Source organism: Pezoporus occidentalis, unplaced genomic scaffold (assembly GCF_034315485.1).
Source record: "Pezoporus occidentalis ecotype Australia unplaced genomic scaffold, CSIRO_AGI_Poc_V1 ctg21, whole genome shotgun sequence".
Lineage (NCBI taxonomy): Eukaryota > Metazoa > Chordata > Aves > Psittaciformes > Psittacidae > Pezoporus > Pezoporus occidentalis.
This window is the reverse complement of record NW_026913964.1, coordinates 2,534,311-2,562,024: the sequence shown is the minus strand read 5'-3', so window position 1 is coordinate 2,562,024 and position 27,714 is coordinate 2,534,311. Positions and strand designations below refer to the sequence as shown.

Below are 27,714 nucleotides of genomic sequence, written 5' to 3'. Positions count from 1 at the left end.
ACTGTACCAGAAGCAAGCACTTCACAAAGTATCATCTCTAAAGATACCAGTCAGTTCTGAAAACATCCTCCCTAATGGCTGCATTTCTTTAGTTTCTGAAGCAGAATAAAGGGCCCAGAAAAGTTTCCTCAATGAGAAACACACCCCAAGCTACCACCAGTGTGATTTAATTCAATCACTCTTGAGCTTGAAATGTGAAGCAAGTGTCAGTACTTAAGGAAAAATTCCTTCTTAGAAGAACAATTAAACCTTAAAGCAGTCATCCTGTTTGGCTGGCTGAATAAACGACACATGTTCACACAAGAATAAGTCAGTCAACCGTCTTAATAAGGATTTACTTTAAACAGAACCTTGTATGGGTACACTAGACTCAGTCTCATTAAGGAGTAAGTTGGAATTTTATACAGCATGAACCACTGGCAATCTAAAACAGACCCACTGAAGAATGGAATGGAGAATCAAACGCAATGTTTCAGACCCAAGCTCTATGTGCCTTTAATACTTTTGTTTTCCTTTTTTTTTTTGAGAGAGTGCACACTATGACAGACATTTGCATTTATCATGTTTTTAACTTCTTTTCTAAGGATGAACTTTCTGAATCTGCATCTTCCAACTCCACTCTGTGTCTTTTCAGTCCTCCGAGAGATTCAGTGCTCTCACTGCCTGTAGGATGCAAGTCAGCAGTATCCTCTCTTGTGCTCACACTGTAGCTGTTGGAGTCCATTTCAGACAGGCAGCAGTCTTTGAGCAAGGTCCCACCCACTTGTACAAGGTTGCCATTATCAGCATTTGAGTGTACCTGTAGTCCTTGCGTCACAGCCTCCTGCTCTCCGAAACTCTGTCCATTGCTGAAGCATGAAGGGTGCAGATGCAAATGGCCATTACTGTGGTTAACACAGGAGGTGTCGAGGCTCCTCTCCTCATGGTCATCAGTCTGGTTTCTGGGGCAGTGACCTGACATACTACAGATGGCAACAGCAGAGAATGGAGGGACCAGTGAGTGATGGCTTGATGCTGGTTGACAGTTCTGACTATTTTTCTGTTCCACAAGTCCTGCAGTCTGAATTTCTTCACTACAACTGTTTAGCCCTTTACAGTTAGCTTTTCCATTGAGCTTTTTAGTCTCAAAAGTATGCTCTACACCTCCACTGCTTGTGTCTTCAGATGTGTTTTCCTGACCTTCCATCCATCGCTGATTGTCACATTCATGAGCTTGACCATTACTAGAGTTTTCTATTAAGCAACATTCTTTTAAAGTTTCTCTGTTGTGGCTTCCAGTAGAAATAGCTGGGGAACCCTGAGGAACTACTGAACTCAAGTTCCTAGCATCTTCCTTATTTAGCAAGTGTGCTGCACTGTGCCTTCCACTAGTTCCTGGTTTCCCTTCATCATTCTCTCCATCTCCTCTGGAGGATTCACCATCTTTATTAGCTGAATACGATATATAAGAATAATGAAGCCATTTGTAAGCTTTATAAATTTTTCTCTCCACTGACTCACTGTCTGAACAAAGTGATGTCCTTTCTTTGAGAACTTCTTTGTTGGCTGAACTCCTTTCTGGTGAAGAAGCTGGAGAAGAAGAAAGATCATCCACTTTGATCTGGGGGTAATCATAGATGTCCTCACCTACACAGGGCGTCACACTCTCTGTGTTAGTACTAGTCCTTTCCTCCTTTTGCACCTTTTGTCGGCGCCTCAGTGCATTACGTTGCCTCATAGATGTGCGTCGTTCATTCAATTCCTCTTCCTCTTCTGTACTGCTGCTGCTGCTGGAACTGCTGGATTCATTCTCCTCAGGACTCGGGGACCGTGGCCGTGGGAAAAGGTCTGTATCTAGTTCTGCCTCACAGGTGTTGTCATCAGAGTCAGACTCATTGGAGAGGGCCAGGAGACGTTTATCCTGATACTTTCTAAGCGCAGAGAGCCGCTGCTGACGGGAAGCCACATCTTCTCTGGCTGAGGGGGATGCAGTTGATCTTAAGGCCCTTAAGTTATAGGCAGTTTCATCAGACTCTTCAACCACGTGTGGTGGGGAGTGATGCAAAGAGGTGGAGGACTCCGACTCACTGTAAGCAGAGCGTTCACTTACTCCTGCATGGAGCTGCAGGATTGTGCTCTCACTGAGGTCGCTGTCTGAGTCAGAACTCCAGCCCTCAATCTCCCGGCGCACCAGGGAGTCAAAAAAGGCCATCATCCGTGGATCTTCCTGGACTGACTGGTTGGCATAATCATGGGACAGACCACTACCACTGTTCAACACAAGACTGATGTACTCTTCATGAGTGTAGAGGCAACGTGAATCATCCTCAATTCTACCATCCAGATCCCCTGTGCAATCAGGCTGCTTGTAAGGGCTCCAGATCTGTAACAGAAAGAAGAAGAAAAATCATATGATGTTGACTTCATAAACTATTATATGCACTTGAAACAGAACAGTAGTTCAAATACCCAAAACAACTGCAAGTTGCAGATTGTTTTTATTATTATTTTTTACCCCTCAGATCAACACTTAAAAGTATTCCAGAGATGTGGGTTTTTTTATTCCCCTTTTACAAATGTGTTTTTCCTGAATCTACTTCACACATCCAGAATTTAAAAGCTCTCACATGGCAGATTATCCATCAATATCTCATTGTGTAGCAATTTCTCTAAAATTGCAGGGCTCTATTTTTATATAATAGGACATGCTTACTCACTAACAGTAAGAATAGTTTGTTGCCTACAATACAGTCTTGGCACTAATGAAGGCACTTGTTTCCCAGGAAACTAGAGTTGCTTGTGCCAGTGATGTAGAGTAACATTTCATCCAGCTTCATTATCAGTCACACCTGATCAGCCCAAAGGGAGCTGAATGTATGGAGGTGAAAAGCAGCGCTGCAGTACTCCATTTAGGGAACAGTTGTGAAGGAAAAGAAAGCACCCAACTTGCTCTCAAGATACAGCAACAATTTTAGGTGAAGGAGAAGAGCTTTACTGAAAGCTACTTTTGAAGCAGAGAGAGGTTAGTAACATTGCAAAGTGTAACAATTTCACTAATAGCAACAGCCTTGACTGTGCTGTCCATCTAGCCTTCTCTCCTTTTTAATGGTGTGGGAGGGAAAGGAAATAAAAACAGCCCAAAGAAGATATACCAATATCACAAAGAAACTGGTAATCCATAGAAATAACAGTTGGATCTACTTACCCTTCTCAGTTTTACTCACAGATTTGGGGGCAATAAGATTAAGGCATTCACTGGACAACCACTATCATATTATTCTTTATTTGGTAGTTAATATGATGCACAACACCTAATGTAAGCAGAGCTAATATGTAGCTTATCCACCATAGTTCCCTAGTGTTATGCTTATAAAGTATCTGATTTCAATCACGCTGTGGTTTTACCATGCTAACAAGCTCAGGGGAAAAAACCTCTATGCCAGCTGTCTATACCAGGTTGGCCTTTTTGGATAGACTTTGGCAAAAGCATCAAACTCTTTTCCCAACATAAATTAGTCAAATTTTGTTCCAAGCAAACAAAACCAATAAGAAAAAGTGTTTTGCCTGTGTAAACGGTATAATCAGCACTCATCTCACAGTTGCATAGTTAACACATGCAGCATAATCTGATACTACCATGACAAGCACTGCAAAGAGAACTCAAGAGAACGCCCGTAATTCTGTATTCACAGATATTTTCAGCAGTATACAATAAGATCTTACACCTTTAATATCAGAAGTAAAATGTAATAAATTGTCTTGCAGCTACGTGTTCAGTACAGTCAAATTTAAGATGTACAGGTAGCCTTTACTCTGGAATTCTCCCAAACTTGAATGCCTTTATTTTGCACCCTCTGTAATTTACAGTTAACAGAGCTTCTGTGTATGATCTGGCTATGTAGATAAAAGAGACACTATTCCAAAATTAAAGTGGGCTGCAGATACACCTTTTATCTGTATGGCAACCATCAAGCTGCCTTTCAGAGCAAAGGCAAAGGTATTTTACATTGCATTACAGTACATTAGCCTGTTCCTAGGAGCATGCTTCAATGTCAAGGCGTATTGGCTATTTGCACTTAATTGCCATTTTTATTTGCAATACTTATGCAAATTCTCTTCTAGTACAGTTCATTAATCTAATACTTGAAACCAGACAGTCTCTGTTGCTTGGTTTAAGTACTGCACTTACTAGACACATAGCTCAAGAGACAAGCACCAAGTTTAGATAAAAATAACAAAACCCAACCTAAGCCCACTATGTATAGTTTCATCAACCATACTTAGCCTTTTTGAATTTTTCAAGAGAACAGAAAGAATCTCTTCTCATCCTCTAATTACTTCCCATGCTCCACTTCCTAAAGACAACGTAGGAAAGAGTCCTCTCTCAGTGGATGCATGAGAGAGATTGTTGATCTGGGAATATATGTTTTTAAATGAAAAAACAAGAACTCTATTTGCCCAATGGACTATTCTGCATTGCAGCCTTCTTGACAATTTTACTAGCAAATGTTCAGTACCCTCTCAAAATGTCAGCTCTTTTCTCCTCTTTGTTCCACTACTTAGCAGGTCAACAAGTGGATCAGATCTTTCTGCATTTAAGCAGCATATACTTTTTTGTAAACGCTTAATACTGCGTACCTGGACAAGCAGGCTGGCATGCCCCTTTCTCAAAGAGTCTTAGGAGAATCAGATCGATTAATTAGGTTTTAAACCTGCTTTCATTTTAAGCAAGAGAATTAGAAAATTCTTAAGATTCTGTACGAACCAATATAAATGGAGAGGTAGTCTGCTCTGAAGTCCCTCTGAGACAGGCTTTTTTCAATGAAAAGTCATCTAAAAAGGTACATAAAGTATGCACAGAGAAACTCCACATGCTTGCTAGTCTACCAGATCTTTCTCCTCACTCTGCAAGCGTAAGAGAAAATACAGCAATGTTTTATATTTTAAAGAGAGCTACAAAGAGTCCATAGTGAGGCTTCTCCCTTCCAACACAGATTTGTTCACAGAGGAGTAAATAATAAAGAGAAGTCAAGGGAATTCAGGATGAATCTGTTTGTACAGTATCAGACGTCTCTGGAGACTGACATTGCTACTTCTTAGACGTTTTGCTATGAAGGAGTACAAGAGCCTGCCAGAAAGAAATCAGACTAAAAATCTGTCCTTGCCTTTAAACTGGCAGCAACTGGTCCAGCACACTCTGTGGCATCTGAAAGGCACTTCTTTGTAAATGGAATAACTTGGCCTTTTTCTCATCCTCTGACTGACACCATGTTGGGGAAGAATGCTAGCAAATCGGAGAAAATAAGTTGGCAAATCATCCCACTGAAGCAACCATCTATCAAGAAGTTCTTTCCCTGTCAGAGGATTAAGGAGCTGGGTATCACTCACTGATGCCCCAAGTATGGATATAAAAGTAGGATAAAAACCAGAGGAGTACAAAACTGATTCTCTGCTTCAGCAGAGATACTTCAGAGAGTGTCTTTGAATTGCTTGTATTCCATGGTAGCAACCCCCCAGAATTTAAAACAAAAAAGTAGTTATGCCTGTAGCATGAGAATAATTAAACCCAGCTATATTAGATGATCTGATTCAGAAGAGGCAGCTAGCCACAATGACATTAATCTGTCACCATAGCAACACTGGCAAATAGACTTTGCTGTCTTTGATACAATGATGGTTTTTAAACAAATGGGACCTTCAACAGTGGTGCCTAGATACACTGTATTCCATTTCCAATTAAAATCACTATTTCTTTCTGAAAATCCTTATGCACTTTTCTCTATTTTATCTTTTCTGTAACTTTCCTCTAACTCCATAACTCTCCATGCTCCTCCTCTAAGCCCCACACATCAAAGGGAATGCCTCATTTATTTCTTCTGCAATTAGTTTTTCTGCCAGCGCATCCCCATGTCTCACACAGTTAACTGAGGGGAAAGTGCTACTTTTCTGTTTTACATCGCTTTAGCTCTCATGGTGAATGCTTACTGCAAATGATAATTTTAGTTCACAGCTGTGCTTTTCTATTTTACTGAGGTTCAGCTTTCTGAAATGCAGGGCAATGAGCAATTCATCTGGGCTAATGTGTCCAGCACACAATATCTGGAGTCAAGGCTTCTAGTATCCTTTATTAATGAGCTTGTTGAGTCTTACTTTAGGTTTCTGAAACCTCCTCACTTAATATTCACACACACCCTCATCTTATCCATTGTATTCTTAGTCCTAGCAGAAATCAAACCGTAAACCACTGAGTTACTGAATTGTATTCCTGCAGGTTCTTTACAAAAAAATAAAACTAAAGCAAAAAAAATCATAACCACAAAGGTCAAAATAATTTTTGTGAACACTATTTATTTCAGCAGGGCTAGGCCTGAGATGAATTTGTATCTCATTTGCAATCAGCATTAAAATAGCAAGTGTGTTGGCAGAAGCACGTGGAAATACTGAATGGCTTGTCTGTATCATGCCTTGATGCTGGTGCTATCAGTTCTTCACTTCTGGAAGTACTAAATTTATGCCAGCTAGTCTAAAAATTTAAGGCTCAGACAAACAGCTACTAGCACCCATATTTTTAATTCATCACAGAGTTTCTATGATTGAAGGAATGGAATACACCAACCAGCCACAGTGAAGTTATCTTCCGTTATTTAATTCCAGAAAGATTTTTTGGAGACACTTGAAGGACAGTAAAAGGAAGGCCACTGCTTAAGGAACTGATTAAAACAAACAAAACCCAACAAAAATAGGAAATCATAAAAGAACCTAAATATATTTTTTATTTATGCCTCTTCCTCTTGTCATCTCAACTTCTCCAAGCAAGCACATCAAGCATTAGTATGGGAGAAAGAAAGCCATGCAAGGGAATGACTTGTGTTCCCAGCTGGTTTTAATGCTTTAAATAGCCCCTAAGAATGGCTGATGTTGTGTTTCCTGTTTTGCCCTTCTGCTAGTGGCAGCTACTAGTCCCCTGCTTATCTGTAGGAGTAGCTGGAATGAAGAAAAAACCACTATTGTATGGTCACTCACAAACCACTGTTCACTCAGACAATACCTTTAAAGAGCAAAGTCATGAAGATCAGACAAGGTATGAGCCTTAAAACAACCTGATCCCCAAAGAAGGCACATTAAAAGCTGAGGCAAAATGACATACAACACAAAAGGGTAGGAAGTTCTGGCTTGCTAACAAATTTAATACATTAAACACCTTTCCCTTAATTTATTTCTAGCCTGCAATGTTTGGGGAATTCAGTTCCTTCAAAACAGCTACACAAGTTCCATTGCACATACTGCGACACAACAGGAATTCTCTTCTAAGGAAGCACTCAAGCAGAGATGTCTTTGAAAGAGTTACACAACCTGTGACTGACGCCTTAATCGAACTAACCTTTTAATGACTAGGCAAACAAACCCCACCAAAATCCTAGCAGAAGTACACAAAAGCAACACAGGGGATGTTTATACCAATGCTAATCCAACAGTCAAAGCACACTCATGCAGGAAGGATTCTTAGGGTGAAGGGTCAGCATATCTAAAATCCAAAAGGAAGAACTCAGGCTGCGTGAATCAAGTTCCCAAAGCAAAAAAAAAAAATAGCCTCTGGCAAAACTGCTGTTAAACAGTGTCAGTTTGACTGCTTAGAAATTGAAAAATCTGTGAGCTGCTAACACTGCTCAGAGCACTTTCAGTCAAACCTGTCAAGAGGGACACAGATGAAAAAGAAGTAGAAAAGTAAACTAAAGGACCAGTGGAAGCAGAAGAGAAGCTGAATTACAGCCAGAACCCAAATGCTGATAGCAGCTGTAATGCAGGTGATTCAGCCCGTCAATGGGCCATGGTCCAAGGGTTTTAGGCCAATGCTGGACTGTAAGTTGTAGACTAATGAAAAGTTCTGTGCAGAACCAGTTAACTCAGTCAACTTGTAGCTAACTGAAGCATTTACTAATACTCAAATGACCTTATTTATAGCCACATGCAGGTAAGATTTTTATGAAGTCATTCAACAAATAGACGCAGCTTCAGTTCTCATTATCCTACTTAAAAATTAAACGGTTCTGGTTTCTTTCAACTTTTTGATAGACATAAATTATAGCAAAATTTTTATGGCAGCAGAATACAAAGTGCATTAGAGTAGTATAATCCTCTGCCTCCCCGCTCTCAACCTTTGTAATGAGAAATAACAAAGTTTTTGCCTTGCTTCCACAATATTGGCTGTCTTTCTTTAAGGAAAGAAAGTTTCAGAACCTAACCACATTTGTTATCTCTTTACATTCCATATAAGAAAGCACACACTTTCTAAAAATACGGTACATTGTTAAAGGATTCACAAATGAGACATTGTGGAAGGTACTAAGAGTCCTGTTTCCTCTGGAAGCCACAGAAAAGTATGTTGAATTGACTCAATGCAGAAGTGTGTATAAAAATTTTAGAAGGGCTCCTGAGGCAGTATTAGGCTAAATTCAGCTAGGGCAGGCTAAGGCATAACAATAATCTCTGGAGAGATTTTTATTAAATTTCAGCTCAAAGTACCAGAAGTTTTAGGAGATCATGTCACAGCTGTGACCAAACTCTTCTGAGAAGGACTGTTCACATGATACTTCAGATATGTACAAAATGAAACATTACAAAAATAGTTCCTTTTTCAAAGTACAAATCCAGGGAATCCCTTATCTGTAAAACTTTTAAGACTGAAATGTAGTTTGATGTTGAAATGCTCAATTAAAAATTTGCATCTGTTTAGCCAGCAAATGAGACTTGACAAAAGCATAAGATGAGAAGACAGGATGGATGTGGAAAACAACGGTGAGCAAACCAAGCATTTCTTCCTGAAATACTAAATGAACACATTTTCTCATAAGTTATCTTACCTTTATAATCTTTTCAACGCCAGAAGAACAGATCATGTAAGTGTGAGGATTAAACCGGACCTGGTTTACAATTGACCGATGACCTTTCAATACCATAAAAGCACCATTTACGACCCTGCCAATGCCACCTAGGGGAAAAACAAGCACAGATTGGAACAAATAATTAAATCTTCATATTGCTTTCATTCACAATCATTTAAAGCCATATTATATTTGACAATGCACTCCAGCTTTATTTTGCAATACTTTAAGGACTGTGCTGGCTGCGAAATTCCGATTTTATGAGCAATGCCTCTATGAAAAGCATCCTTCCTGCAAATTAGGGCTTGGAGGCTAGCTTTGATTCATCTAAACAAACAAGGAAGGTTTTTGACCTAATATGACAAGTATGTGAATAAGAACAACATACATCCTTAATGAAATCACCAGTGAAACCGTAGTGCCTAAGGCATGATGGTACTCGGTTTGTAAATTTGAAGCAGAGACAAATAAAGAGCTTGACTTTTTTAAATAGCTATACTCTTTTTTAGCTTGTTTGGGGTTTTGTTTTGTTTTTTAATCAGCAATTCATTACTGTCACAGTTGACTCTGGTCTGGCAGATAGGTATCTAAAGTAGGCAATCTTCAAGGCTACTAACACAAGTCACTACATTACAGCTGGACTTAGCATAGCATTCCCTAGACTAGGATCTACAATGACTGATTTCTGTGAATCAGGCTTAGAGAGGGACATGAAACAACATATCTGACCAGAGGGTTATATCCTTCACAAGGCAGGGAATTTGCTGAAGTGAAATGCTTTTGTGCTAATGGTAAAACCCAAAACAAGCCAGACAACTCTTCTGCTTGGTCACTGACTCTCACTGGGTCTTGCCAAAGCAAGAAACTCCCACAGCAATTTTTTATAATCATAGATTCACTATTAAAACCAATAGAAAGCACACCTGTGCACCTGAATGAACAAGTGCCACTCAAGATTGGAGTGTGTCACTCTTGGAACAAGTCCAGAAGAGGGCCACAAGGATGATCAGGGGACTGGAGCACCTCCCGTATGAAGACAGGCTGAGAAAGTTGGGGCTGTTCAGCCTGGATAAGAGAAGGCTGCGTGGAGACCTCATAGCAGCCTTCCAGTATCTGAAGGGGGCTATAGGGATGCTGGGGAGGGACTCTTCATTAGGGACTGTAGTGACAGGACAAGGGGTAATGGGTTAAAACTTAAACAGGGGAAGTTTAGATTGGATATAAGGAGGAAATTCTTTCCTGTTACGGTGGTGAGGCACTGGAATGGGTTGCCCAGGAAGGTTGTGAATGCTCCACCCCTGGCAGTGTTCAAGACTAGGCTGGACGAGGCCTTGGGTGATATGGTTTAGTGTGAGGTGTCCCTGCCCATGGCAGGGGGGTTGGAACTTGATGATCTTAAGGTCCTTTCCAACCCTAACTATTCTATGATTCTATGTCACAATTACCATCTTTGGTGAAAGGACACAAAACTTTTAAAAGAGGGGAAGTAAAAACTGAAAACCACTTCAGAGAAAAACAATCTTTCTATTCACAACTTCAAAGGTCACAAGCACAGCTTACAAAAAGTTAAAATAATTTAGCTTCTGTGCTACTTACAATTATCTGAACACTAAACAAGCAAACTTTATGTTCTTTATGCAACTAGCGAGCATGTGTTCAGCCCCTCACCTCTTTAAAAAAAGCACTCTATCCCTTCCACTCATTATAGGTACACTGTGAAGACCAGACTGAAGTGTAATGTGGTGTACAAGCCACGATAAAGATTTAGAAATGAGAAGCCAGTCATCCAGCTCCTAAAAAGCCTCAGATGTTCTTACTGCTTCTGGAAAGTGTTCTGTTTGCACAAATCAATTTTTGCAGACCAAACTGCACTCTCATGGCGCTTTGGGACAGAAAGATAATGTGCCTGAAGAATGGAAAAGAGATGGCGAGTAACTCCAAAGACCAAAACACATGGCCACTTTAAAGGCTTCGTATACAGAATGAAGTCTCATTTAAAATTAAGAAAACTTGAAGACTATCACCCCAGTTAACTTCTAAATATGTGCAAAGCTGCACTGTGTCTGAGCTACCTGGAATGGCTCTCTTACTTGGGTAGACTTGTATTTTCTGTAAAGGTTCAGAGGTAAGTTCCACCACTGGAGCAAGATTTCATCAGTGTAAGCAAAATTGACCAAGAAGTAGCTGAGACTGAGAAGTAACTGACTGGAAAGTGACATCATTAAATGTCAATTGGGCTCTTTTGATTTCTCTTCCATTTTGTGAAACTTTTCATGTCCTTTCATTCTGCTCACCCTGCTAGACATACATGACCACATTTATGGCTGATGGCAAGCTGCCTTACTCCCACAGCATTCCTTCCAGCCCAATCACAGCTGTCAATCTGACTGCGTCTACCAAGTCAGTGCTAGGCAGTTACATCAAGGCCATTCTCAACATATTTATCTTGACCTAGCAGACAAATGCTCCAGGAAAGAGGGCCTCAGGAATGACAAGACAATTTGCTTAGAGAATGTTTCCAAGTCTGTAAGTTATGCCTAAACCAAGTTTTAGCTATCCATGGACTTTAGCTGCCAGTACAGAACAAGAAATATGCCCTATGTACAAGACACAGAAGAGACAGAAATTAGACACTGAGCAAAAAAAACAATTATAAGGAAAATAAAATACAAATTTAGGGCACCAATATCTTGGGCTGCATTTCCAAGTCAGTCATTGACTTCTTGTGGTACTGTTAGCAGGGTGAATAAACCCATGGTTATTTTCCTAGTAAAACAATGAAAACAGTTGTTTAATACCAGAACTGTCTTCTGGCATTAAAATTTAAGCATTTATCGATACACTAAGAGCACTGGATAAAATGTACACAGCATGCCATGTCTAGAATGCAGCTGTCCCTAGGCTGCAGTCAAATTCAGCCAGAGTCTGAAGCTCAGAAAGCCAATCAAATCCTGGGCTGCATCCAGCAGGTCAAGGGAGGCGATTCTGCCCATGTCCTCTGCTCTGGTGAGACCCCACCTGCAGTACTGCATTCAGCTTTGGAGTCCCCAGGATAGGAAAGACATAGACCCATTGGAGAGGGTCCAGAGGAAGGCCACAAAAAAATGATCAGAGGGCTGGAACATCTCTCCTACAAGGAAAGGCTGAGCGACTTGGGGTTGCTCAGCCTGGAGAAGACAGGGCTCTGGGAAGACCTTATTACAGCTTTTTAATAAAGAGGAAAATGATAAGAAATACACAGAGAGACTTTTACTAAGGCCTGTAGTGAGAGGAGAAGGGGCAACAGTTTGAAGCTGAAATATCAGATTTATACTGGATATAAGGAAGAGTGGTGAGACATTGGAACGGGTTGCCCAGAGAAGCTGTTGATGCCTCATCCCTGACAGCGCTCCAGGCCAGGCTGGATGGCCCTTTGAGCAACCTGGTCTAGTGGAAGGTGTCCCTGCCCTTGGCAGGGGTGATGGACTTAATGATCTTTAAGGTCCCTTCTGACCTTAACTGTTCTGATTCTATAGAGGAACCCCAAAACCTTCTGCTTTAATAATGAAGTTCCCTAAATTCCTTTTAAGCTGTTAACAATAAAATCGGAGCACGGTAGTAGAACATGCTTCACTCTTCTTAGAGTGAAGCATGTTCTTCACTCTTCTTAGAGTGAAGCTGAACCTCCCTACAAAGCCCCTTAAAACATCTAACTGCCCAGTTACAGAAAAGTCCCATAGAAACAGATTACTGAAATTACAAATCTTAGCAGTCAGTTTTTTCTAGTAGTACGGGAGGTTTTAATCATTTAAGCCAAAGAGTACTGACTCCAGCAATACTCTGATAATCTTTGTATCAAATATAACAGACTGCCCCAGAACCTCATTTTTTCCTGATTCAATTTTTGTCTACCAACTCCTGTAATCTTAAGCAATGTCTCTAAGTATGTGCTTAACAGAGACTCTTCTACATTATTATCCTGACAGCGGTCCCTTCATTTTATAGTAGCCCAGCAAAGTTGGTACTGTATTACACGAGTATTTGCGTGGCAGACATATGCCTGAATCCAGACTTGTCTGGAATACCCCTGGTCTCTCAGCAGAGGCTTAGTTGTAGCCATAGAGCTTCTAGCCATCTCACAGTGTGAGTTAAGTTCCCTCACGTCTGCTGGCAAAAAAAAAGAAGTGCATCTGTACATTAAATGAAGGTTGGCCATAAACTGCTCAAATTCCTGAAGCCATCTTCCTTTTTCTGCATGCAATAATTTCTATTTCTTTTTGCTGTCCTCACTTAAACTGGTATTTTTATTTGTATTGTTTCAGCAGAATTGACCTCTGCTATCCCAACAACACTCAAATTTTGCTTTTGAGGTTTGTGAGGGTTTATTTAGGGAATGGGGAGGAGAGAGTTGTTTGTTTGCCTTTGAATTTAGTGGCATGCACAGGTCCTACAACTGTTTTAATTGGCAGCTTTTACATTCTTAACACAGTTACCATGTGTATAAGCAGTGTTTATACAGAAGCCATTAGCTTACATATATGTTATTAATAATATATATATATATTCTTTAAAAAAGTCTTAAAGTTTTCAGAGGCTGATTATGCTGATTTTAGAAGGTTTCTGTCTGTCTAACCTCTAACTACTGGAGCGAAGGAATGGAGATATACTTGCTGTTTTTGCAATACATTCCAAAAATTGCTATGCTTTGAGACAGTTCTGAGTAGCGGCTTAGTGTTCTAGCTGTGTTGATCAGAGCTTTTTTGGTCTGCTTTTATTTGATACACAAAGTGACATGTCAAGAAAATCTTCCTCTACGCCCTGCAAACAAGTGCTCCAAAGAGGGCAATACAAAGTCTCAAAAAATTCTTTAATAAAATTGTATTCCAATATCTGACCAGATGGAAGAAATAACTTATAAAAGCCTAAATCTGAAGTGTACATTTTTAAACAGACCTCCCCTACATGTGTTTGACAAGAAAACCATGGCAACACGAGGCCTATCTACAGGCTCCAACACAGACAGAACAAAGAAATAATACAATGCTATGAAGCAAGAGCATATGTCCACCAAGTTGCCCAAGTGATTACTTCTCAGTTGGCTTTATTACTTTATGTTTTAAATATTATGCTAATGAGACCCTTGTTAATTATATGGCTTTGTAAATATTTATGCAAATGACTTGACATTTCACATATTGAGAACATTCTGGATGGTACATACCAGTACATTTTAAAAAACACTAGTAAATCATAATGAAGGACAGTGAGATACTTGGACAGCAATCTGACTTCCATGCGCAAGCTCCACAACATGTAGTAGTGTTTAAAAAACCCCAGAAGAATGAATTATTTGAAGGATAAGGTAAAAAGGGAGGTGATATATTATTAGGAAAAGAGCCCTAGAGGCAAAATCCTGTGAGAATGTAGAACAGCCTCCAAACTAATGGAAGCGGCGTTGTTCCAAACATTTAAAAAACTGTCAAAGCACTGGAGAACCTGCTGGGATAAGGAGCAATCCTCTACTGGCTCTGTAACAGAGGAATTAAATGACCTCATTAAGAAGAAGTCCTTTCTAACTAGGACACTGAAAAAGAAGAAGCCTCACTGATTGTTCATATAAGGTAGAAAGACGTTCAACAGACTAAAGCATAACTTCACACAAGCCTTGTGAATTACTCAAAGTGCTGAAAACTCCTGAGAAGAACCAGCTGCCAGCGTGCCATGGCATACCATTCCAGTGTAGTACTTGGCACTACAGTAGAAAGATCATTTAAAATTAATTTGGTTTTCATTAATAATAATCCAGGGCATATTTAGACCGTAGACAATTGCCCTGCATTTGAATCCTATGAGGTCATGATGCACTAACGGAAGAGAGGTACCAGATTTTGGAAAGCAAATGCACAGCACAATACAAGCAAATACGCATAGCACATAGGGCCTCTGCTTTCAGTGCAGCAGATTATCTTTAGACTCCTTAAAAAGTCTCTTTCTGGTCACTCACACACCTGTATTTGTTTTGTACAATACACATGTTTTGCTCCTCAGAGACCCATATGCAGAGAAACTAGATTTAAAAACACAAGCACTTTTGCCTGAGAGCACAGAGCCCTGCAGCACCCTTCTAGTGACATCAGGAATCTGACTCTAGCTCTGGCAGTAGTCAGGGCAACTTCAGGTCTTCTCAGCAGCACAGGCAAAACTGATTTGGTTGCATCATATATGGGGCAAGAACGACAAGGGCTGGCCAACATTTTTTCTCTTCCTGGCATGCTAAGAGGAGACAGTTTGGAAGTGGCAACAGGGGACTCCAGCCTAGTACTTCTGCTATTACATGAGAAAGCAAAAAGGTAGTGTCTCCCCACAAGAAAGCAGCTCCAACTCATCTGCAGACTGCTACCTCTGTCACCTTCAAACCCACCTTCCACCTCCCAGGTAAGGTAAAGGATCAGCATGGCCTTGCAGAGCTTTAGCATAAGTAGAGGGAGCAATGGGCTGGCACTTGCTTCAGGCAACCTGCCTTTCCAGGCAATCACTCACTTGGTCTAGACTGCGCCCAGAACCAGCTCTGTGGTGGTTTCATACCTCTGAAGAGGTTCCAAAAGCCAAAGTAAAAATTCACATTTAAACATCAAAAGAACATGCAGAAAGCTGTAGTGGTAGTGGCTATTTTTGGAAGTATATTTTCTCCCTTATTTTGTTGCTGCTAAGTATCTGCCATATCCATCTACAACTTATCTATACCAACCCTCCCACTGCTGTTATCAGCAGTAGAGTTGAACAGCAATATAAAAGCTACGACAAATTACTATAGAAATAAACTTTGGCACACCCTTTCCTCTGCCCTCTTTTCTGGTCTGAACAGATTGCTTTTCTGCTCTGTTGTATAGGTCACAATGATATTTACAATGTTATTGGAACCATGCAAATTACCACCAACAGCTATGCTTTCTGAACCTAAAGGGAATAAATAAGTGAAATTATTACACAACTGATAGAATTTTTTTTTTAATGGAGGTGTGAAAATTGCTTGCCTGTGCATTTATTTTGTACTGGTAGCTGCAAACATGCTCAATAAGAGAAAAGAGCTTTGGTATAATCAGGTGGCTAGTTGCTGGGGACTAAGGCTTCTCCAGCCACTCCCAGTGCTCAGTGTTATCTTCAGCTGTCTAGTGCTAAATTAGATATTAAATACACTAAGGCAGTGAGAGAAACTTGTGGACGCTGAATGTGTCTTCCATGTGGCTACAGCACTCCAATGCACCCAACACTGCCTTGTTTTCTGATAGATGCCATCTAGCAGGGACATTTCCACAGGATTCTGGTATTTCAATTCACATAGCATGGAAACCAGTCTAAATTCCACTGAATACAAGAACCTCTTTTACACTGCCCCATGACTTACTTGCTGTGATAATCAAACAACTATGGTAAACACTGACCTGAAGGAAAAGACAAACTACAGTCCTGAAAGTAAACCAGTTTAGATCCCAAGACCATACCTCAGAAAAAAATAATATTTTTAAAAATACAAGCCTTCCAGAGAATGCTCCTTGTTTAGCCAGATTCCCCCTGCCCCAGCCTAAATGGTATGTATATATGCATGTCTGCCCATACATAAAAACCTCAAAAATAGCTAAAGGCATTAAGAAACACTTAACCATCTATTATTCATCTTCACCTATCAGTCTGGAACTTTGAGAACTTAAACCACAAGCTGCCTCCAGTAAGATAACCCTGTTCAAATGTCGTGAAAAGATCCGTTGCTGAATTCTTCAAGCCTAAAGAGGTGTCTGCATTTACAGTGACCAATGAGGAGAAAAAAAAGGGAAGAATTTCATCAGTTCTGCCAAAAATTGGTGCAATTAGTTTAGTAACTAGACCACAATGACAGGCCCTTTCTTGCTAGCAGTTACAGTCAAAGCCAGAATTAAAAAGAGACTCTGAAATGCACTTTGCTGTTCTGATTTCATGAAGTTTTTCCAAAGTCTGGTGACAGCCTGCTAACGTAAACTGAAGGATCCCCAACTGTCTTCTCAATCACAAATAAATATCATACCCCTCACATAGCATCTTTGAGCAATATTTCAAAAGCAAGAGACAAGCTCTGAGTTGCAAAGATGACTCAGAGTAGTGGGTGAGGAATGTAAATTCCATTTTGCAAAACATTTGGCCTACTAAGCCCTCTATTACCACACAAGACATGTCAGGTTCTGTCTTGAACAGGGATTCTTTACCAGCTAAGAGACTGTGTTTATAGGAGTTAGGTTTAAATACTACCTGAAGTGCTTATATATTAACAGTCTTGCTGGGCAGGTCACATTGGGCTGATGCCTCTTCTCACTTCTTTCTTGCCTTGGAGTTAAGTAAAAGCTGTGGAAATGCAGGACTGCCTCTGCCAGGCTAATGTATTAATTTTTCTAGAAACTCTACCCCTGAAGAAAATATGTATTTCATGTGTGTGTATATATACACACTTTAAAGAGGAAACTGGCTAACAAATTCACCAAACAACTGGCAATTACTTCTGCAGCACAGTGGAAAACTAAGTAGTACTTGGATGGAGAAGAAAGTGGAAAAAATGATCAAATTATTCCATCTTCAAGAAAAGACAAAAGGTGGTAAAAGAGTAACCATCCTTCTGGCATAGGAAATCCTGGCCTATTTAGAATAATCTAATATTGTGGAGGGAGACCACCAATGAAACTCTTCAACAGAATAGGTTCCTAAGCAATCTAGGAAATACCCTTTTTCATAGACCTTCCTGCCCTGAAGTAAACACTGTTTAATAACTGGACTGAACCACAACACAGGCAGTTTCCAACTGAGGAGGAGTGACTCAAGGCAACCTACTGGGAGAACACCTCTAATATATTATTTAGGGGAAAAAACAAAACAAACCCTAACCCATAAAAACAAAAACAAACAAAAAACCCCCAAACCACCAACAAAAACCCCACCAAACAAAAAAGAAAATCCACAAAAAAAAAACAACACAAAAAACCCCCACCAAAACCCAGCAGATCTTTTCATTTTCTCGGCGAAATACCAACATAGATAACCACATTCCTCCAGCTTGAAACATGTTTGCAATTGTTTGACTGGTGTTTCTTCCCACTTTACTTACCATTTGTGTAGCGATGTTACTTACGACTAGATAGCTAGGTACTTGCTGCACCTGTACTTAAGCAAACTATTTCGGAGTTATTTTTAAGGATGCAACTCTGTGAAAAGGTTTAGGCTTGCAAAAATTTGCTATTTACAAACAGCTGATGTAATTTAAATAAATGCTATAAATAGCAACATAATGTCTGAATTCAACCGGAAGGTAAAAATCAGATATTTTTACTTTAAATGCAAACCATCAGTACTGGACATTACATCATCCTCTCTAGTTTGTACAGTATTTTAAATGAAAGACCACATTCCACCCCCTTGGATCACATACCCAAAGACACTCCTATTTTAAGCAAGAACATGAGAACAAGGAGTGTTCCATTGAAGCATAAGGTTTTCAAGGTCTCCACATCCCTACAGAAAGATTTCTTTTCCAAGAAGGAAGCACAGCAACCTCTCTAGCTGAACAACTATTCTGAGCCACAGGATGAGATTCAAGAAAGCTTCATCACATCCAAAACAGGCACAACCCTTCAAGAGGTGAATGAAGAAGAGCTTCAATAAGCCCATCAGAGGTGACTTGGATGGCCAGTGAGTTACTTGCTGAAATTTCAGGTTTATCAAAACAGATCTTGGTAAGTTTTGCTAAAATGTTTCAGTAAGAGAACTGCTCAAATTACAAGAGACTAAGACATACAGGTTCCTACTACAGGGTCTTCTGCTCCCATTAAGCAACCACTGAGGGCACTTGCCAAAAAGTAACTCATTTTGTAACTGAGATGTTGCAAGTTTGCTGACACCCTACCTCAAGTTACCAGAACCAGAAACAAGAAAGCTGACCAAACCACATACGATGTTGTTTTGTGGTAATTCTAGCTACCACTCCTTGTGCAAAGGTTCCAGATAAAGAGTTTGTCATCTGCAGCTGCCCGGGGAAGAAGTTTTCAAGTGCTCCACAGCCAGATAAACACAAAATCTCAAATCCATAATTTACAAATGGAGTCTGGACAAGTAAAGAGACATGCATAAAATATAACCCTACGGTCCACACATAAAAACTTAAAGATAAATAACTGATTTAAATGTATGTAACCTTTGTTTTAACTAAGAGGAAAATCCATAAGTAGTAGTAAACCAGTGTCAACTGTTAAAGAGAATCATACAAATTCAAAAGGAAAGCAGGGAGAAGTCTCTGTAGACCCTATGCAAAAATAAAAGCCAAGGTACTGGTGTAATTAGCATGACCATCTTCAGGACTTCTGGACTGCAACATCAAATATTGGTTAAATAAGCAATCCAAAATTATAATGGCATTTTCCTCAAAACCCTGCCATTAACCAAACCTTTCAGAGGCCAGTCATCCTCTCAGCTGTGGATTACACAGCTATGATTAACAGCCTTTGAAAATGAAACAAAATATTTTCATTTTACCTCTAACACAGCTTGTAATTTGCTCTCACTACTGCTAAAGCACCTGAGACCACAGGATAGCACTCAATTGTACTTAATATCTCTAAAATGTACAGTTTAAAGTGTCAGAGCCATTAAAAATAGCTGTTAGTACACTTCCTGAAGTCTTAACTCTTTAAATCAAGATTCAACACCCTTCTAAAAAGCCCAGTGGTTTGTTTCAACAGAAAAGATCTGCTGACATTGTACAGCTTAGAGTGTTATATTGCCAAACCCTACACCATACTAAACAATTGACCAACTGTGCAATCTACAACACTACTATTACATCCCACACACATTGGTGCTTTTCTTTAACACTCCTCTCCTATAGTTTCACACAGAGCTGAGCTAGTGCTATTTGCTTAGCATGTCTGCCCCAGCATTGGAAAGGGCTGGAAGTCAAAAGTGGTGATTTCCACCAGCTGACAGTGCTCTTCAACCCAGAAAGTGAAATAGCATAACTGCTCTGCATTAGAAATCAGGTGAGCGGTTGCTCACCTGTGAAACCAGCACCATTTTACATTGCAAGCTTCATTACAAGATGAAATTTCCTAGCAACAGATCCTAAGTTCCTTGGTGAACTAGCTTAGATGAGTTTAGAAGCAGCAGAGCTGGTAGACAAGAGGGAAGAAAAGAAACACCCTGCTCCAGCCACAGCTCTTTCCCTTCATCAGCTCATCTAGAAGACTTAAATGATCATTAATGAGACAAGAAACATAATCAGCACAATAAACTATTCAAATGGCATTGGCCACTGTTATCCAGAGATTGGATTAGGCATTTGTAAACTCTCTCCATCCACCTTTCCTCAGAATTACCCTAGATTCAGAGGCTAAAACCAGGTATTTTTCAAAAAAGCAAACCAGTACTTGTCAGACACCTGCCCCTCCTCCCCCATATTCCAAACCAACAAAACTTACCTGCTTCTGGATCTGGAGGAATTCTCCACATATACAAATTGAAGTCATCAGAGCCCGAAAGGATGTACTGTTAGGAACAAAAATAAAAGCAGTTTACCACAAAGCATCACCTGGATCATACTGCTGATCAAGTTTCTCCAAACCAAAAAACAGAAAAAGATGATTTGTATCATTCTTTGCACCTTGCTGAACAACTTACCCTTTAAGTGGGGGTGACATACGAGCACAAAAACATTGCATTCATATAAACGGACCAAAAGTCGAAAGCGTATTTCATGTATCTAATGCCTACTGCCCCAAGTGAATGCTTCCTTTGCTAAACAAGGCTGTGGATTTTGGCTGTCTTTAATACAAGCATGTCTAAATCAAACTCTCCTATCTTGCAGCCTTCAACTCTGCTCTTTTTTTAATGTAGATGTCCTTCATCCTTTATTATCATCTCCTGAGCTACCAAGTAAAACTCCATCAAACACATACCTAGGAGAGTTAGCATGTCCATTTAAAAAAGCACAAACACATCTGGTTCGTTGGTCTACTAAGTCCATCAGAAGTCAGTAACTGAGGATAATCTTGAGCACTGAACAAAACCAAAGTTAAACATTCACTGGCAGCAACCTCAAGTGGTTTAAAAAACCCCACATTTATCATACTATTCATTTTTTTCCTGGTTATTGTTACTCTTCATAGATGAAAGGCTGCCCTTTTTCAACTGTGCATGAATGATAAGCAATCTACTGTACAGAAGTTCAGGCAATATGCAATTTGAAGTAGCTCAATATGCTACAAACATGCACTAGAATGACAGGTGACATTTGACATGGTTTAAGTTTACACTTCTCAGTTACAACACAAACACACTGCGCCTTGTCTCCAAGTACCTCTTCTCCAATAAACTCTACTCCCTGTCATTTATTTCTTTCTCAAATTAGAGATGAAATGATACGTTACAGAACCAAGGGCAGATTTCCAATTATTCCAATTATACTGGTACAGATAGCGTGAATCTCTAGCCCTCAACTGACTTAAGGCTTATGCTTAATCAATAATTTTATTACTAGGGTAGATGAAAGAGAGAAGAAAAAAAAAAAGAAGAAATGGAGCAAGTTTGTTCCTTTCTAACCTTTGATACGAGACAGATTTTTTTTGTTTGGCTCAAATATAACTGGTTTCTGTCTTTCATTCTCTGGGGATACATAAACTCATCAGGCAAAGTAACATCAAGCAGTGAGGAGACAATTCCTGGAATAACACAGGACTGAGAAGCAAATAAACAAAAAATATACACTAACACAGAGGAAATTGCTATAAATTTGCATATATTCTGTTTGCAATGCTAATTACATTAGTGCAGTAGTTTTAGACTTTTCCAGCCACAAAAATGTAATAACCAACCATTAAAATACCTTCTCTGGTTTCCTACTATCACAATCCAACCATTCTTTTTTCTCTTTTTTAAGGATGTAGGATGTGAGCAAGCACTTATGAATGCACTCAGCTCATTTTCTGACAGATAAGAAGCACTGATCAAACAAAAGTTCCTTTAAAATCTTGTGCACACTAGTTCTGCACCACCCACAGACCCATCCTTTCCAGCTAGAAAGTAATTTCTACAAGCCAACATGCTCAAGCACTCAGGCAATTTACCCCTGCCAAACCGACCTGTCAGTGCCAGGAATATGCACTTCCCTTTCATTTCACTGCTCATAAATGTTAGTCCACTGCAGGCTGAGCCACTGTGCCAAAACTACACAGATTAGGGCACTGTCATGATTTAAGCTCATATAGGCAACCTCCCAGCAATCAGAAAGAAAGTACCTCTAATGTGTTTTGTTACAGAAGTGCTACATGGAAAAAAAAAAAAAAGTCTTGTTTAAAGCCATAAAAATGTTGCCAATTGTTAGCATTTATTACCAAATTGTGTGGCTGAAGCAGCAACCAAATTGCCTAGAACATGTGGGGAAAAAAATGGAGACTCCCAAACCACCTAGAAAGCTCAGTATCTTGAATTTATACCTGTAACACTCTTTTTTAACAAAAAAAGTTCTAACAGCTTCTCAATATAGAGTCACTTAGCACTTTACATTATAAATCAAAAAAAACCAACCAACAGTGACAGGCCCTAAAATGACAGATTTCAGACATCCTGCACCAGGTATGCAACACAGAAAAAGCACATTATGTACATGCAGGGAATAAAGTGTCTGCGAGCTTCCAGACTCATTTGCAGAGAAACACACTGTGAGTTCTGAAAGAATCAATGGCCAATTCTCTAGGAAACCTGGCATATCATTGCCCACAGAACTAGAACATAATACCTGCAAAGACCACTGACCTGAGTATATTCTGTCTTGCTTTGGAGATAGCAGTGATGCGGACTAATGGCAATTAGCGCAACCAGGAGGTCAAAGACAAGTGATTATTCCCCTTACCTGGCACTTTTTGTGGCCACATCTGGAGCACTGTGTCCAGTTTAGGTCCCCTGATAAAACAGACACTAATAAATCAAAGAGAGAGTGGAGGAGGGCTGCTGGGCTGAAGCCATGTGACCTGTGAGGAAAAGCTAAGGAACTGGCCTTATTTAGCCAGAAAAGAAAGTCAAGGGACAGACCTCAAGAGTCTTCCACTGCCTGAAGGAATGCAGAGCAGCTTAGGACAGACTCCTGTCAGAAGCATGCAGTGGATGCTCAGGAAGTCGTAAGTCACAGCAAGGGAAATTCCAGCTGAACACAAAGGAACAGCATGGTCAGGAGAAGCGTAACAAACACTGCGACTCAGCCCCAGAAAGGTGGTGGAATATCCACCATTACAAATCTAAAATTCACCTGGGCAATTCCCTGAGCAACCTGATCTGACTGTGAGGATGCCGTGCTCTGAGCAGATGATCTCCAGATTTTTTTTTTTTCCCCAAGATTATAAAAATAAAGAGGGAAATAATTGTCTTGGTGGATTGGGGTTGTTTTTGGGGTTGGGAGGCAGGAAAGGAAGAGGTGGGCAGTGTCAGGAAAATGCCCATCTGAAACCTTTACACTCCATCACCCATCAGAGCTTCATGAACACTACAATGGGAAGACAGACATAGGCCACATAAACAGAGGCATAAACTGCAGTTCAGTAAACAAACTTGCATAAATTCAGGTGGTCATATCTGGGTGATTTGAAGAAATAAATCGGCAAAGTATCTTAAAGTAGTTTACAGAATCACAGAATGGCTGAGGCTGGAAGGGACCTCCAAAGGTCATCTGGTTCAGCCACCCTGCTCAAGCAGGGTCACCTACAGCCAACTGCCCAGCACCATATGCAGATGACTTTTTGACATCTCCAATAGCGGAGATACTCAATCCAACTATCTCAAATTGAGATAACTGCTACTTACTTAAAAGCACCTTGAAGTCCTTCTGCTTTATTACCATTCTCTAGCCTAATGACATCTGCACCAATCAAATACCCTCTGCCAAAGTATTCTGGAGTGAATTAAGAGAAAATAAGTAGGGGTGAATAAAGCATCCACATTGCAATTGATGTCTAGCCAAGGAACAAAGCTCAGCTCAGGATCTGAACCATTCTGAAGAAGGACTTATGGGTTTAATCTTGCAACCGAGACAGCCATCACTAAGTGCCAAAAGCACTTATCAAACATTAATTTATAAAAATCATCTACACAAGTTTGATGTTGTAAGCAATGGGCTGCAAGTTGCAAACTTTTAATATAAATATAAATTCAACTTTTGATAGTTAGCTCTGCCAATAATTATCAGAAATAGATCACAATGCACAAAATATCCACTATTTGGTAACCCTGTCATTCCATTATTGCTGCTGTAGCAGTCAGAATTGTTTTTCACTCTTTCCCTGTTAGGATACCTCTAGGGTACATATTTTGCTGCTGTTCTCACAATAAAGAATTAAATCCCCAAACGCATTTCTTTGATCCTTTTCTGTAAGTTCAGGTGATAGGGATCTAAGAAGTAGAACATGGCTTTTCAGACAAACCAAGAGACTGCCAGAAGCACAACTTCATGGCTGCAGCTACTGCATGAAAAATGTGCCTACTGAAGCTTCAAGAGCAGACACCCAAACTGCTGAAGCCAGAAACATGTCTCTTCCATGACATTTGAAAAAGAAACTCAACTCCAATTAGTATTCTTTGCACAAGACAATGGGAACCCAAGGCCCCTGGAGAGCACAGCTGGACTGACATTACTAGGACATTTACATGATCACCTGTTGAAATTTTTCTTTGAGGTATTATTACTGTAACAATAGCCAACAGTTTTCCACACTAGTTGAAAGCTGGAGAATAAGGATTGAGAAAATGCAAAAGTCAGTCCTCACTACTGGACATTTTAAAGAAGTAATTGTTATGAATTGCACCAAACCCTAGTTAATAGGGCTGAACTCCTGAGGGAATGGAGTAGACTTTTTAAAAAGAAGGAACAGAAAGGAAATAAAAAAGAGTTCATGTAAGGCAAATGAAATAATGTCATGCTGTCTATGCTCAGACTCTACTTTAATTGTGGCCAAGCATTTTTGGACCTGACTGGATGTGAAAAATGTAATTCCTAGAAGAATACCTTCTACTCACTTTCAGAACAAAAGCCCAGATAATGAAACCAGAGACAAGCCAGCAAGAGGCAAAACCATGCACATTCAGAGAGACAAATAAACGGCTAAGACAGCGTGTACTTCCATTCCTTCTGCCCTCCCCCTCAAAAGACAAACTCCAAGCAGAACATAACCTCAAGAACCACTACAGTGCTGAATTCTGAATCAGATCAGACACTATGAGAGGAGCTCAGATGTCTGGGGGGAGAGACCAATATTAAAACCACCTGTTTAATTGTCTGCATTTTTTGCTGCTGTATCTGACCATGACTTCGGAAATCAACATTCACAATATTCACATGAACATCGGATTAGATAGAAAAACAGTTGCGAATAATTAATATTGAAGTTTTTTTAGAAGGGAAGAATCGGCTTCTATGCCTAGCTGTTAGCAACAATGACAGGAAAAGGCTTCCAGATGACTCCAAGCTGCTGATTCAGAAGTTTGCCTTAGAAGGAAGAAAACTCTCAGGCGTGGTTAGAGTCTGATGCTGGAGAAAACACAAATTCAGTCTGAGCTTCCAGTACACATAAAATGCTTAAAATGAACTATCATTAGGAATCTGGCAGAATTACTTTGCTCCCCACTCTTCTCAATTTCTTTCTCACCAAGGAAATTAGAGCAGTTGATATAAATAAATGGAGATCTAATCTGTTGCAGCTATAGTCTTGTAACAGTAGCATTAGCACTGTGTTTTGCAGAGTACTACCATTGGGGATTTTATTTTTGTTCTTACCACTGCTAGTTTGAAAACTTCCAAAATCTCACAAGCTGCATTCCCTCAGATGCTACTGAATATGGAGTATTTCAATAAAATTCTATCTAAATCAAACCTTATTTTACAGTTTCCAACATCCACATTTCCTGTTTCCATAAAATTTCCTCTTGCTTACAACCTATATCAGAGACGTTTCAAGCTTTTGGCCCTAAACAATGGACCAGGAGACACAGATCATTTTTCCAAAAGTATCAGCAAGTCTTCTGAATGGCCCTACTAATTTAGGAGAGAACAAGAAGAATGTAGGAGAATTTGCCTTAAAAGCTGAAACCAAAAAGCTTTATCACCATATAATTACAAATGTATGAATGAGATCATGGGTAACGGTACAGAGATGGTAACCATTTGAAAACTGATTGCTGCTAAGCTACTAGCAGAAGAATGAGAGACTCAAATTCCACAATGCTGCTTACCACTTCACTAACAAGTCAGCTCCGAATGAGACTAAACCTAACTCTCAGTTCCCACTTACTTGAGCATATCTGTCCTTTCCTCAGAGGGGCCAATGAAACTTGGGGCAGAAAGATCAGAGTAGATGGAATCTTTCTCAGGCTTTTAGCAAGCTGTCTCTTAGCTTCTTGAAGTAATGCAAAATTCATACGCTGGGGAAGAAGCTCAAAGACATCTAACTTTGGAACAGTTCTGCTGGTGCTTTGCACAGCTTCTTTAAGAGACAGGATGTACAGTCCCTCCATATATTGCTTGTAATATAATGTAACTCGATGGTGGGGTGTAGGCTTTTACTTTTTTCTATGACAACAGATAAAGAATCTGGATTGGTGGCAGTCTGCTAGGTTGAAATGTTAGCTCCTCTCTTGAGCTCATGAGAAGAGCTGCCTTGCACTTCTCTGTAGTGGGATATGCACTTAGGAAACCACAGTTTGACTTGAAGCATCACATAAATTTGAAAACATCGATTATTTGTGCAAAGGAGATTGAAATTCATAGTAATCAGCACTTTGGAGAAGGAATCCATTTACACAAAGAATGTGAAAACTGAACGTTTTTCCAAAGAGGAAAGGTTTCCTAAGGAAACAGGGCTTATGCTATTCTGTTCTTTGTGGTATCTGTCTCCAAGACCTTTCAAGCCTAATGGCCAATTTCAAATCTGATAGAGGACCTGAGGGTTCCAGAATTATGGACTGCCTAGAAATACTAATTTTACAAACAGGCAGGCATGCAGAGGAGAGAGAGAGACATTGTAAGTAGCTACTGAGACCAAAGCAGTACTATAATTTCACCCCCTTACTAAATACCAGGAAACCCAAATGGGATTTTGTTGGGCATCCTTGAGCCCAACAAAATCCCAATGATATCACTGCAATCTGCTTCTCATAAAACTATTTCAAAGGGGATAAGAAAGGAAACTATAAATAAATAAAAACAAAAAGGAAGAAAGGTCGCCTCATATACACATATATGCTTTGCGTGTATATAATATAATTGTGAACAGGGGTCTTGCTTTACATTACATATTTTGCATGAAAAATGTCTGATGGAAAACAACCAGGGTTTTTTTTTATAGCTGCTTCTGAGCCTTTTGTGATGCCAAAACTGCTCTACACATCTTCACATCTTCCTTATAAATGAGATTTCCCTTGCTAAATTCTCCATTTTTAAAAACTTCAACTCAACTTTTAAAAACTTCATTTAAATACTTCATTTACCATTTGATGAGAATTTAGTGTTAAGGCTACAGATAGAAAACCCACAGATTTGTTTCAAACCAAATTTCTACTGTTAAGACTAGCCACTGACCAGAGGGGAAACGAGGTAAGGACACATCTATTGAGGAGGTAAAGACTTCTTCCTATTCAAAAATCAGCAAGCAAACACACACAGTGGCAATCTGGTTCGGCAGTTAGAACAGTAAAATACCATACAAACTGCAATCAGACATTCAATACATTTCTTCTCATTTATGTATTTCAACCTTTCACCTTCTATAGGGGTCTGGTGGTGGCAGTACAGCACAAGAAAGCCAATTCTGAAATGTGTTTTGGA

The 27,714-nt window shown here is 39.8% G+C and overlaps 1 protein-coding gene across 1 annotated transcript in view; it reads right to left on the bottom strand.

Moving 5' to 3' along the window:
• Window positions 1-528: 528 nt before the first annotated feature.
• The window catches only part of DCAF5 (DDB1 and CUL4 associated factor 5), a 73,144-nt gene continuing 45,958 nt past the window's right edge, over window positions 529-27,714 (bottom strand). Inside the window, exons 7-9 of the mRNA XM_062619201.1 lie at window positions 20,330-20,396; window positions 8,841-8,968; window positions 529-2,362 (exon numbers count right to left, since the gene is read on the bottom strand). Of these exons, the coding sequence (XP_062475185.1) occupies window positions 560-2,362; window positions 8,841-8,968; window positions 20,330-20,396 (1,998 nt within the window). The 3' untranslated portion in view covers window positions 529-559. The remainder of the gene's footprint in view (window positions 2,363-8,840; window positions 8,969-20,329; window positions 20,397-27,714) is intronic.